Source organism: Patagioenas fasciata, chromosome 1, assembly GCF_037038585.1.
Source record: "Patagioenas fasciata isolate bPatFas1 chromosome 1, bPatFas1.hap1, whole genome shotgun sequence".
Lineage (NCBI taxonomy): Eukaryota > Metazoa > Chordata > Aves > Columbiformes > Columbidae > Patagioenas > Patagioenas fasciata.
In genome coordinates this window covers 150,204,370-150,217,856 of record NC_092520.1, presented here as the reverse complement: position 1 = coordinate 150,217,856, position 13,487 = coordinate 150,204,370, and the positions used below count along the sequence as shown (strand labels likewise).

At 36.2% G+C, this 13,487-nt stretch overlaps 1 protein-coding gene across 18 annotated transcripts in view; it reads right to left on the bottom strand.

The window, feature by feature from the left end:
* The window catches only part of ERC1 (ELKS/RAB6-interacting/CAST family member 1), a 295,118-nt gene that overhangs the window by 130,107 nt on the left and 151,524 nt on the right, over window positions 1–13,487 (bottom strand). For all 18 annotated transcript variants that reach the window (XR_011742041.1, XM_065859918.2, XM_065859923.2 and 15 more), the window contains one exon: window positions 6,890–7,025. Coding sequence is in view for 17 of the 18 variants with exons in the window: in XM_065859918.2 (XP_065715990.1) it covers window positions 6,890–7,025 (136 nt within the window). In the remaining variant the exon portion in view is untranslated. The remainder of the gene's footprint in view (window positions 1–6,889; window positions 7,026–13,487) is intronic.

Sequence of the window (13,487 nt, the reverse complement as noted above, 5' to 3'; positions counted from 1 at the left end):
TTTCCTCTATTAAAAACTCTCAAGCCATATAATGGCTTTCTCTCACTACAAATCTCAATTTGCAGTTAAGGAAATACTGGGATAATTGGGAGACTGCCTAATGCTGGTTGTAAATAGTGACTTTCAGGAATTTTTTCCAGCTGTCTGTTCAAAACTGCAGAGCATTTTTACATTATATAAGAAGACACAGTCAAATAGTTCATCTTTTTTAAAGATGTGAAGGTAGTGAATATGTCTAACCTGAACATATTAACTGTATGCTAAACTAAACCGTAAAGTGAAAACAAATAGAACAGATGGCTAAGTGTCTATTAAGGGATATGCTTATCCATCCCAAATGTCCAAGTCTCTTCAAGCTTAGTTCCTGCAAATGTTACGGTAACAAGTATTCTGTAAGGAGTGCTCTCTTCTGGTCAAACACAGAAATAGTAATTCCTTAACACTGTATCTAATGTCATAAACATCCATTATGCAGAAAGCCAGATTCTGTCTCTATGACAACTGCCATATAAAATCTTAGAACAAGGTCATGTAATTATTCTGGTATTCATAAATGCATATTATATTTTGGATGGAGGAAAAACCTGCATTTTCCTTCTTTAATAACACACCTGAACAATTAATATAGCAACGGAGATACCTGGTTTTGGGACAAATCATTCTCATGTCAGAAAGTACATTATTTTTATTGTTGTTTCAACATGCCACATTGCACACCTAAGCAAAAATGAAGTTAGTCAGACCTTGTAAACACTTATCTGAAAAAATGGTTTTACTAAAACTAGAGGCAATGCTGTCTCCACAGTTGGCTCGTGGCTCACAGCTCACATTGTAAGAATGTTAAAACTCCAAAATCTCACAAATCCAAGAACACTAAGAAACGGGAGAAGTAAATTTACACTTTTAAAATGATCATCCATCTATTCCTAATTCATACATTATCTAGGTCCTTATGAATTTTGAATTCCTGAAAAGAAAGCTAAAATTCAAAACAACCCCCCTCCCCTGAGAAACTTCCCCTCACTTTTAAGTCACAAAAAGCCTAGCTAAAAGGTCATTTTGGAACTTCTCCCAGGTATCCAGGAAAGTTAGGAAAAGCTCTCTTGACAGGGAGAGTTACGACATGATAAGAACAAGAGCTGTTTTTTGTTGAAGCATCTGCCAGGGTTGAATATTTTCTTGTGTCTACAGTAACTGCACATACTGTGCTGAAAATCACCACTCCGCAAGTAAGCACAGAATGCAGCTTTTGTGGAACACTGTATTTTCTGTAGCATACTGTAAAAGCTGATGGAAATTAAAATGGTTACTAGAATATTACATCACTAACAAATCATGATGTACATTGAAGTATCTATTGTATATGTATATCCTGTTTTCTAATGCATAGCCAGCTGTCACAGAATCTCTCTGAGTAAGGGTTGGAAGGTCAGTTGATCCCAAAACTACCTCCTGGCTATCATTGTGTCTAGTCCAAATCAAAAAGGAGGAAAAATTTGCATAAATTTATTCCATTTGGGTTTTCATGAGGTGTGGTTGTTCTTTAAAGCCTGTATTTGTTCATAACTGTTACATTTTAATTAACAAAAGTTCTATGTGATACCAAGAGACAGATAGTAGAAATCTGATTCACATAATCTGTGAGTTTAGAATTACATTTTTGCTTAATTATTGAGAACATGTAACAATGTTAAGTTTTATCCTTTTTTTGTGAGCTAGGAATGATCTGGTGACTGACAAGAAAATGTATATATACCCCTTCAAAAAATGCCAACAAATTTCTTAAAAACTGAATTGCAATGTGAATTCATATCCTCTCAGCGCTTTATGTCATGTCTTGTCCTAGAGGACAGGAGGAGGATGACCCAAGTTTGCATATACCACTTAGTGAAATTATAGCCACCTGCACAGGTGCTAATGGCACCCAGTCAGGCCTAAGGAACCTGCAAGGTTGGGCAGCACAGAGACTTACCCAGGGACAGGGAGGCCAAACCTTCCTCCTGATGTAATTACTGTCTTAAAAGTACCGAGAGAGGAAGGGAGGCAGAAAGAACATTTTGATCCAAATTATTCTCAAAGATGGATCTGAGCTCAATGAGACAATACAGGGTGGACACATCAGACTGTTCTCTGGAATAAATCCTGCAGATATCAAACAGCATTAAAGAACAGATTTATACCAGGCTGAAATGGAGGAGCTGACAGTTCCATGGGCCTTAACGTGTTGAGCTGTGCTATCCAAGGGATAAAGTACCCACCGCTCAGCTGGCAGGCAAGGTTGGAACCTGACATGGCAGTGGCCTGTACGGAAGAGGAATCAGCCAGGAACTCAGCACTTGAAATTCACTTATCCCAGAAAAACACATTAATACCATTTAACTAGCATAACCAATTTATTTCAAAGCTGACGATGCCTAGAAAGTTACGGAGGAAATCCTGAACTTTTCTTTAAATGTAAATGTTTCTTCAGGAGCTTTATACACACTGCCCAAAAGCAAGTTCAGAGATTAATTAGGGAAGCACAATCTGTATTTACTAACAGCCAAAATATGACAAACCATTATTTTCATTATGGCATGGTATTACCATCAACAGACCAGATGAAAAACATGTCAGCCACCCTTCCCTCAAGGTCAAATCATAGAATGTCAAGAGGAAATTCTTCTGTAATTTAAGACCAGATGTACTGGCCTTCACTTGGGTTTTCAGATTTTTGAATGTTCATATTGGCTGTATGTACACAGTATGGTGCCTCATAAAAAATAGATCCTGATCTTTAATGAATTTAGATGGTTCATTTGATGAGAAGGTATTTGGCTACCTATCCATTTCATTGAGCTCTTTCTGGATCCCAGTAACTGTATTATTGAACAAAAAATTGCACTTATTTTTAGACTGAAGATTCAGTGCTTTACACTAGAAGGCTTTTTTTTCCTATTTAATGCTCAATATGATAAAAGGATTATAGAATCACAAGAAACAAACAACATATAATTGAGTAAATAATTCATGGATTAGGAATGAAATATTAAATTATCTAAACTTGGGTGTGAAAAAGAAGAAAAAAATTTACTTGGTTTTACAGTTGTTCATTAAAGCATTCAAATATATTTTACACAGCTTCTGGACATATAGTTTGTCAGCAGCAATTAGAGACTGATAGATAGCTACTGCAATACAGAGCCAGTAGTACACAACTCCACGCCATAAAATATTCTGAAAACTCCTCCTAAAAACTGGAAGATGCTGGAGTGACAGGACAAGAAATTATGCATACTACCTTAAAGATATCAGTTCTAAGTACCCATTCAAATATGTTGAAATTTCAGTAAATGTTACCTTTCTAGGACCAGACAGCGTATCAATTCCTTTTCACAATAGCCAAGCTTTAGTCACTTGAAACAGAAATTTTCTACTCCAGCCCAACAGCTTGTTTTTTTATTCTGCTTATAGACCAGACACTCGTTAACCTCTCAGATCTCTGGAGAGTTGTGGTTTAAGGGAACCCAGGAGGAAAAGACAAATTTGGAAAGCCATTTATTCATCTCACTAGAATTGAGACATTATGGTTTTCATTCTTCCCCCACTCCCCAAAATACCAAACTTCCATCATCGGCGCTCTCTGAATAAACGAACATTTTGTTACTGGACTCAGGAAGAAAGAAACCACATGCCTGTTAGAGACACAGCGAGGAGGAGTGCAGTATGTGCTTGGGAGCGTGTTTATTTGACTGGATTGCAGACGGTCAACCGAAGAACATGCAGATTATGTATTTTTAAGCATTTCATAATGTCTTATTATTAATTCCAGCCAAAACCACCAATACCAAAATTATCTGAAATTGGTGCTTGTGTGTCCTGACCCCAAAGCCAACAATGGTTGCATAAAAAAAATATCTACGTTCCTCTCAAGTTTATTTTAATTTTTAATTGATTAGAAAGCAGTGCCCTTCAGAGTCAATGAAGAAGACAGGTCTCCATAACTAACAAACTGAATTTGGTCCTGGGTAAATTTTACTTCCAGGAAACCAAAATGTTGCAGTCCTTGAGAGGGAGGTTATAAGCAGAAGGCTCTTCTAAAGGAAAGAGTTTTTATTGAGCCTGTCCCTTGTCATTAAACACTCCATATTTTACCTCAGCCTGATATTTTCATTAGAGCATACAGACCTTTTTCATCTGTGAATGAAAGCATTCCCTTCAGCCCTATGTCGAATATGGGAAAGACTCTCTAAAATCGAGCCCACCCAAACAGGACAATTAGGTTCACAAAAGCAGGAAAGGCACTAGGGAAAATCAAGTAATATAAATACCGTGAAAACTTATACATTTCAATATTGACTATCACATCCTACTTCAATCTGAATTTTTTACATGCATTTATAAGTAATAATATATATTTATAATCTCAGAAATACTTGCATATAATTATACACTAAGCAACAGATACCAGTGCAGAATAAAACAAAACATAAGCAAAGTGGAATAAAAAAGTATGTATTGCTGTATAAACATCTTTAATTAGAAAACCTGAATGTAAAATGGTAAAGATAATAAAATCACACACTGTGACATCTTTGTTCCCAACTTTAGCTACCGTATTAGATCATTAACCTAGAACAATGTAACACTGGAGAAGAAGAGAAAAATATCAAACAACTTGGCTTCCTCAAAAGAGACAACTGGTTATTTGTGTCTTGTTCCCAGTTGTAAGTTGGTTAACTTTGAAATTTAAAAAGAGGAGCTGCTTAGAATACAATTATATTAACTATGCATAGTTTTACATCTATGATCTCTCTATTGCTAAAATACTTCGTAAGTAAAGAATTGGATAGTATATTGCAAGGACTTCCTGTGCAGCCTCACCTAAGTGTTCCTGCTCCAGCAGGGGGATTGGACTGGATGATCTTTTGAGATCCCTTCCAATCCCTAACATTCTGTGATTCTATGACAGCTATACATTCTTAAAAATGCAGCACGCTTTTTTTGCCACCTAATTTCCGAGCAAAAGCTGCCTCACTGCTGCCACCATAGCTGTACAATCTCTTTGAAGTATCAGGAACTGGGGTTAAATAGTTTTAACAGGACTTGAAGTTATCAGTAACCAAAGTATCACTATTTATCCATTGCTATGTGTAGTTGCACAAACATATTACATAATTTACTGTTTCTTTATTAAAAAAAAAAAGGAGCAGTTTCATTATGCAAATAGGAGCTGAGAGAAAACAACGTTCACGCTTTTACCAAAGCATTCCATTTATGTAAAAGAAAAAATAAAAAGGGAAAGAATAATAGTGGGGGGGAAAAGCCAGAAAAGTAAGCCATACCTTTTAAAATCTGAAAGCGCTACATAAAAACAAAGATGATCTTGTGGAATGGTGTCATTCAATAAATACACCATGCACACAGTTGCAAGGCAAATACCAAGTGCCACTTACCTTCTCAAACTTAAAATACAGATTTACTCAGATGCAGATTAGAACCCTAACCAAATATTGTATTAGTTTTAGGAATTTCTAAAGACATTTTATTAATACAAGGAGGATTGTGTTATTTAAACTTAAGCTGCCACAAAACGAGGGCCTTGTGGATTGCCATAGAATTACAGCCACAAAACCCATTAGCAGATGTAGAAATCCCATATCCCAGCCTTTTATAAAAGTCTCCAGTTATGAAATAATTTTCATATAGCTGGAGCTTAACTGTTTCAGTGCCCTGCATATATAAGGTTGGTATTGAGGGGGAAAACCTCAGAATGGTTCATCTGAGAGTATTGCACATGGACACGTTTCTTTGGTTTTTTCAAAAGTTCTTAAAGGACTGAAACCATCTCCCTGGAATTCCACAGAACAAAGAAGTATCTGTTCACATTATGGAGGAGATTTATCTTTGCTAGTGAACTATTACAATTTATTCTGTGTCTTCATTGTAGATGCATTAAGATACGTAGCTGGTAACAAGAAATGGGATTTAACCTAAGATAACAAAGGAAAACGCCTATGAGAAGGCTTACTCTTTAAAGATTTTAAAAACTATTTTAAAAGACCTCAAGGGTAGATTACCGTTTCCATGTTTATTTTCACTAACCAAAAGGAAAGTCATTTTGGTAAATTAAATAAATCACAGCAAAATATCTATCATCTTCTCACTTACCATCATGGTATCTTCACTTTATTTCATGGCAATATTTTAGCATTTTTATGACAGCACTTGAAAACTTACCATTTGATAAAACACGTACAGGTAATAACACATGGAGAAATATTTGACTTGCTTTCATACCAGTGACTTTTATATGTCTAGGTGGATTTGAGGTAACCAGATAAATCTGTGGGGCTGCAGCATGTTACAATTTAGAAAATAAAGCAAATGGACTAGTAAGCATACCAAGAATTTATGGAGTAGAGTAGAATTTTGCTGTCAAACAAGGATGAGTGAACACAGAAAACACAGTCCTCCAGTTACTCCACAATAATTTCAATTCACTGTAATACTTACTTGGTTATCTCTCATTTACTGAAGGCACCAATATAAGGTAAAGCCAGCTGGGAAAATACACAAAACAGCTGAAGAAAAAAGCTGTTAGAAGAGCAGCGAAGAAACACTACACCAATCTCAGTACCAAAATGATAAAATTATTCCAACGATGCACTTCATAATGGAGCTAACAGTTAAAACTAGTTTACCCTTTTATGAAAATGGAGTAGACTATGAAGGCAACTGAGAGAGGCTCCTTTCTTTGAAGCGCTCTGATACAGACGTGTCCTTTTAAACAATCAGTAACAAATTTCTTAGGTAACAGCTATGAAAAGGGATCAGGAATTACAGTGGAGAGCGAGTCAACTGAGCCTGGCTGATGGGCCACATTGCTTTAATTGAATTCCCATGTTACCTGAAGCTGTTGGGAGCTGTCATTAAGGTTATCCTCTCGTCTCCTGGCCTCCTCCAGCATCTGTGCGCTCTTCTTTTTCTCCACTTGCTCTTTGTGCTTCAGATTTGCTACTTTCTTATTTTGATCTTTAACTTGCCTGTAAAAGAGAAGAGGACTCAGCACGTGGTCCAGAGCAGGCCTGCTGTCAGCCCCAGCACTGGTGAGCTGGACCGGGGATCAGGGGAACCCTCAAGTACCACCATTTCATTTGCAGAAGGTCATCAATGCCAAGCTCATCCTCAAGCGTTACCCTCAACTGTTAATTCAGCCCAAAACCCACACTTCATTTCGCTCATTACCACTAACCCAAATGAAATTTCTGAAGGGAAAACCTTAATTATTATTTGGCATAAGCTATTAATCGAAAGATGCCCCTGCCCGCTTTTGACTAGAAATCTTTTCTCCGTTCATACACACACGTACATATAAAATGGAGACATTTAATATCCTATTTTGCTTTGGGTACCACTATATCTAATGCAAGGAAAACAGGAGGACCTGAAGGAAAAACTAATGAAACATGACTTGAATACAGGGGACTACCTACAAGATCTAAGCAATCTGTTTCCAGAAGTAAAACTATTTATTTTCAACCTCAAGTTCTGCTTGTTTACTAGATGTTTTGAGGGATTTTCTATCCTTTATTTTACAGAAACAAGACACAACAAGGAAGAACAAACTATTTCAGAAAGTGCATATAGTTTCCTTTTCACTTGCATCTATGAATTATTTTTGATGATCCTGGCAACTGCCATTGCCTGCAGGCAGGGTTTGGCCTTTCTGGGCATTAAGACACATGGAGCATTGAATCTAATTACAGACCCTTTAATCTCAGCCTCCCGACCACAGAGAACTGAAGTCTAAACTTTTAGTCCAATCAAAACAAAACAGGCTAGCTTTGCTTCCTCAGCCATTTTCTCCGTAATTATATCTGGAGTTTGGATTTTGGAATAAAAGACAGATTCTTTGGTTGCAAGATTTCCCCAAAACATCATGCAAGTAGTAGAGATGGCTCTTTAATTTATTGTTTAGAAAGCAGAATGATATACTAGCTTCCTATATGGTATGTTATCCACATAGAGAGTGAAGCTGTTTCTTCTCTGTTTCAGAAGTACTTTTAGAAGAGATCACAAACAATTGCTTTAATATTTTCTTCAGAACACATGACAAAAGTACAATCAAGAACAAGAACATATCTCTTTGCAACACATATCTTCAAATTATGTGGCATATGGCTAATGAGTGCTTTGAGTTCTTCCAAAAATATGTAGGTTCAACACTGAGCTCTGTCTTTGGCAATGTAAGCCAACTGGAGCTGGGAAAATTGCAACGACAGCAAATTTTCCTTGGTGCTAAACAAATTTCTATTAGTGTGAAAAAGTGCTGATGGCCTCCAGAGACCAAGAAAAAAAGGCAAGTCCTTTTCTGATGATGTTAAAAAATCACTGGCATACTAACTACCTTGTCCAACAGTTACAACTGTTGTGAGTCAGGATGCTTTTCAAACACAACCAGTATAATTGTTAAGTTATTCTAACCCAGTGCTGCACACTAGCAAAGGGCGCATTGCCCAGTTTGAAAGCAGACTTGTTCAGTGATTAAACAACTTATTGGAAATACTATGTTGGCACTGACCCAGCTTGCACAATACACAGTTCTATCTGTCCAATAAAATAAACATAGAAAGTACAGCTAAGTCAATGCAGAAAATGAAAATATGTAAGCCTAACGCATTCAACTTTTAAATCAAAATTAGGGGAAATAATTCTTTTTTATTAACTTGCAAACCTATATTCACTTGTTGGGAAACTGACCTGCATTACTGTAATCTACTGCTTAGATAAGAGACAACAATACTAATAAAGCCACAATCCTCATCAAAATATGTCTGAAGTAGATAATCTCCTGCATGGTCCAAAACATTTTCAGACAAAAGACGTATTTCAAAGAAAGGAGTAATTATAAAGATATATACTATTGACAACCACCTTCTCATGTCTGAACCAAAATTAACATCTTTCTAGTATGTTAGGCAGATATTTTGAGACAAACTCAAGCTTTCCTAAAGCAGTTTAAGAGATGGACGTCTTGAAATTACCTAGTGCTTGTAATACTCAGATCAATCTTCATAACGATCATACTGTTTGGAAACCTGAATTCATGTGCAGGATAGAACTATCACTCTGCAACTCTGATGTCATGAAGCAACGAAAGTTGGGCAATAAACCATTCAAATGATATAGGTATCTATGGCATCACCCAAAATTTCCCCAACCGTTTAACTACATAAACTGAGAAGGTCCTGTCAAACTTGAAATCTATAAATCTAAAAGGCTTGCAGATATTCCATGCATGAAAACACATCTCATCTTAGCTCAATGCCCCAGTACCAAATGGTAATTCTCACTGTTACAATACTTCACACAGATAATTGTGTAAAACGTTTAGCATATGCAAGCCCAGAGCCCTTGAACATTTGCACCATGAAAGAATCCATGCTGCACTTCTGTAAAGAATCCTCTTTCTTCTCTGTCAGATAACTTCAGTCTTCAAAGTCAGATAATAATGTTTTCATATATACAAATATTATTTTTAAAATATTTAAATACACACACACATTTTTAATATCAACAGACCTCAAAAGCTTCATTAATAGGAATCACCCAATTCATGGCTCAATAAGACACTTCTGTTACTGTTTTGAACAATGAAATATAACATGGTTGTTATAGAATATCGTCACACCACCACTGAACAGTGTGCAGAACTGGACCACATACTGAACTGGAACAATAAAATAAAGAATGTATGTGCCTTAAGTGAGTACATTGCAACTGGTACATCCTATGAGGAGAGAGTCAAGAGGAAAATAAAGACGTGCCATAATACATGTGTACAAGGAAGCTGCAAAAAGCAACAAAGCTCTGGAATTCCCTCAGTTTGAGAGCTTCATTTTGTGAACTTACTGTTCTTTTAACTCTTTTGAATGTAATTACACATATATATAGCACATAACCCTGTCAAAGGGACAGTGAAGTTTTAAAGAAATCCTTCATCTGAAAGAGAAGTTTTATTAAAACTGAAAAAACTGTACATGATTAGAGACAGCATGAATTAATTGCAATGATGGTGCAGGTTAGCATGTACAGTAACTGAGTAAACACCAATTTGTCATGTGAATGTGGAATTCTTATCATAAAGAACACACGAATTTCTGAAACATGGGACTACAGAGAGAGAAAAGAATGCTGGCGATTCTAATAAAAATCGGAGAGCTGGGTCACATTCAATGAGATAAAGCTTGAAAGAAGAATATCACTGGAACCAGCAGAAGCAATAACAAAACTAACAAAAGCAAAACTACCTCATCTCAGAAGATGCTTATTCTCAGAGTCACCCTCAAATCAAATAGTAAAAACTTTTCTAGTCATATACAAAACAAGAAACATCTAATGAGAATGTTTATTATACTGATTTACAGTGAAGAATCCCACTCGGTTTGGAAATAATTTCTTTTACATTTTTTAATAGCAATTTTCAGATAATTAATTTTTTTGAGGTATAGATCCTAAAAATTTAACACTCAGAAATGAAAAATCTTTTCCATTGCTTAGAATCTTTCTCCATTTCACAATATGTCATGTCAAGTACTGTTACAATTAATATATTAAAAAAAGGAATTGGAATAAAAATCAGGCTTCTAATTTAAAAAAATAAAATGTGAAGTCTTTCAACAAAAGATAGGCCAAAATTTTCAGAATCAGTCGTTTCACATCCTTTTATTTTGGGTGCCTAATTTAAGCAATATACCTGCTGAAAGAAACCCATAAAATTTCTCAATCTGGACACTGAAAAGAACTATTAGTTTTCTATGATTTTACCCTTTTTTAATCACAGAGCTTCACCACTCAAAAAAGCCACACCGTTCCACTTCTCTATGAAACTCCTGAATTTCCAGTGATGAGGTATAGCTGAACAGTATTGGACATGAATGAAAACAATCAGAATAAGCAAGAGTTTTTCTCCCTAGTAAGATTAGTTGCTTTATAGGCCCTATTATTTATTAAAGCTTTTATGAAATTATTTTTTCTGTACTAACATATATTTTTGCATTTTAATCCTAATCTCATTATCTTTTCTTGTAAGGTACATCAGCATATAAAGCTGTTAATTCTTTCCTCATATGGATTTTCATGCTACATGTTAATGTAACATAAGCTATTATCCTCATCTGGTTATCTTTTCTGGTATAATTTCAAATGTTCTTCTAAATTAAAAGGTGACAAAATTTTAACTGAAAATATGTGTAAGTTAATTTGAATTTTAAAATTATATTTTAATATATTTTTTCCTGTGCAGTTATGTGGCTAACACATAGCAGTGTTTTTATAATAATCCAAGTAAATATTCACAAGTCATTCGAACCATCAGAGAAGCTTACCTTCAAGACAAAATGCATACACACATACTATATTTCTCCTAATGAGTACACAAAATAGGAAAAAATATACAGATCTTGTGCACAGCTATAGGAACAGCCTGTTTCATTCATCTGACTTCGGTACTCAGAAAATATTTCTATGTGTCAGTCAGCCATGTCAGAAAGATTGTTTAGCTTGAGCCTTCATTGACGTAGCATTACCACCACCCACAGGACAGTCCACTGTTGCTGCAGCTACTAATCCTGATGGATGAACTTCATTTGCTTTTAAGAACACTTTGTTCCTCAACATAAGTTAAACTGATACAATATTCAACATTACTGAAAAAAACTACAAAGAAAACTGTATTCAATGAAGCAAGATATTATTTAGTCTAAAACTGCCAGTTTGCCTTGTATTATGACTTACTAGATTCTACAGTCTGTAATATAGAATCATAGAATATCTCAGGTTGGAAGTGACCCATAAGGATCATTGGAGTCCAACCCTCTGCTCCCCACAGGACTATTTAAAACTAAACCATACGACAAGGAGCATCGTCCAGACAGGCTTAGTGCCGCGACCACTTCCATGGGTTCCAGAGCCTGTTCCAGAGACCAGCCACCCTCTCAGTGAAGAACATTTTCATAATGCCCAACCTGAACCTCCCTTGATGCAGCTTCACTCCATTTCCTCGTGTCCTACCGCTGGTCACCAGAAAGAGGAGATCAGCACCTGCCCCCCTGCTGCCCTCCTCGAGAAAGCTGATATCCTTGCAGAAGACCTAAAAGCACTTTGTAGTCTTAAGAGACACAGGAGTACATTTATTCACTCCTAGAACGAAATGAAGCAGCCATCTGAAAGACTGTAATACTACAGCAATTCAGGTCAGAGCGCAAAATGCACTATAATGGGAAAAAATTCCATGAGGAAATGCTGGAAGGCAGGAAACACTCAGCTAAGTTGCTCAGACCTTTACTAGCAGTTTTGTTGATTAATTATTACATGGGTGAGGAAAAAAAATGAAATTTTTACTGAAAAAAAAAACCCAAGAAACATCAAAACAATGGGATGCTAGTGATCTGAGCTAGACTGATTTAAAACTCACAGGAAAGTGTCCAACTTACTACATTACCCTCACCATTTCCTTCATCATTTCTTTGTTTTTAAGGTCTGCCTCACCAAATATTTCAGCTGGCCATATCCTTAACCTTAACTTATGAATTTAAAAGATCATAAACACATAGCTGGGTTGTGGTTTTTTGTTTGTTTGTTTTGTTTGTTTGTGTGGTTTTGCTTGTTTGGTTGTTTTTTTTAGATTTGGTACAGAAAGTAAAACATTTACATTCTGGGAAATATAACAGAAGGAAGCCAAGGAGAAACTCTTCCCAAAAATGCTACTTTGTTTTGAAAATAAGAAAAAACCCTGTACTGAAAGGTTTTGCTTTAGCTCTTAGTCGCTCAAATCTCATTTTACCTTACTAGTGGTTGATCACCAGACCACAGAGAATAATGGCAGCGTCTGGAAAGCCTAATTGCTTAACCTCAAGGAAAAAAAAAAGTGATGAAAGGAAGTTACAGAAGTGATGAAGGAAACAGGACTGACCACATCACACAGTCCCATCACCACAACTGAGTGTCTGATTGACAGTCAAAGGAGAATTGCCAAAGGCTGAACAAAGTTCCCTATCTTACGCATTGAAAAATTAGTATCAGGGAAGCTACACACTGCTGAAGATCCACGCGGAATTCAGCACGGCTGGATTTTTTTTTTTTAAAACAGTAAGTGTTAACTGGGCCTCTTCCTTTGCTTCATTGGGCTGCACCTAGCAATCCCAGCTTCCTAAGTAATTTGTCGCTATTCTTCAATGTTAGACTAAAGTCAAAAAATAGTGCATTAAGTTACTAAGTAAAAGAAACCATAATTTCATTATGCTTTTCAAAAATCTTGGTTCAATATTACCGCCTCCATTGGACATAGCATCCCAGCTAAAATAAACCAAACAACATACTTCCAATGAGTTGCTCTTGTTTGGATGCTGGCAAACTCCACATTCAAGTTACTTCTGCTTCTGAGCGTCTCCTCCCACAATCTGTGATCATTTTGTTACACTGCTCCTCACTGTTCTGTGCCATTT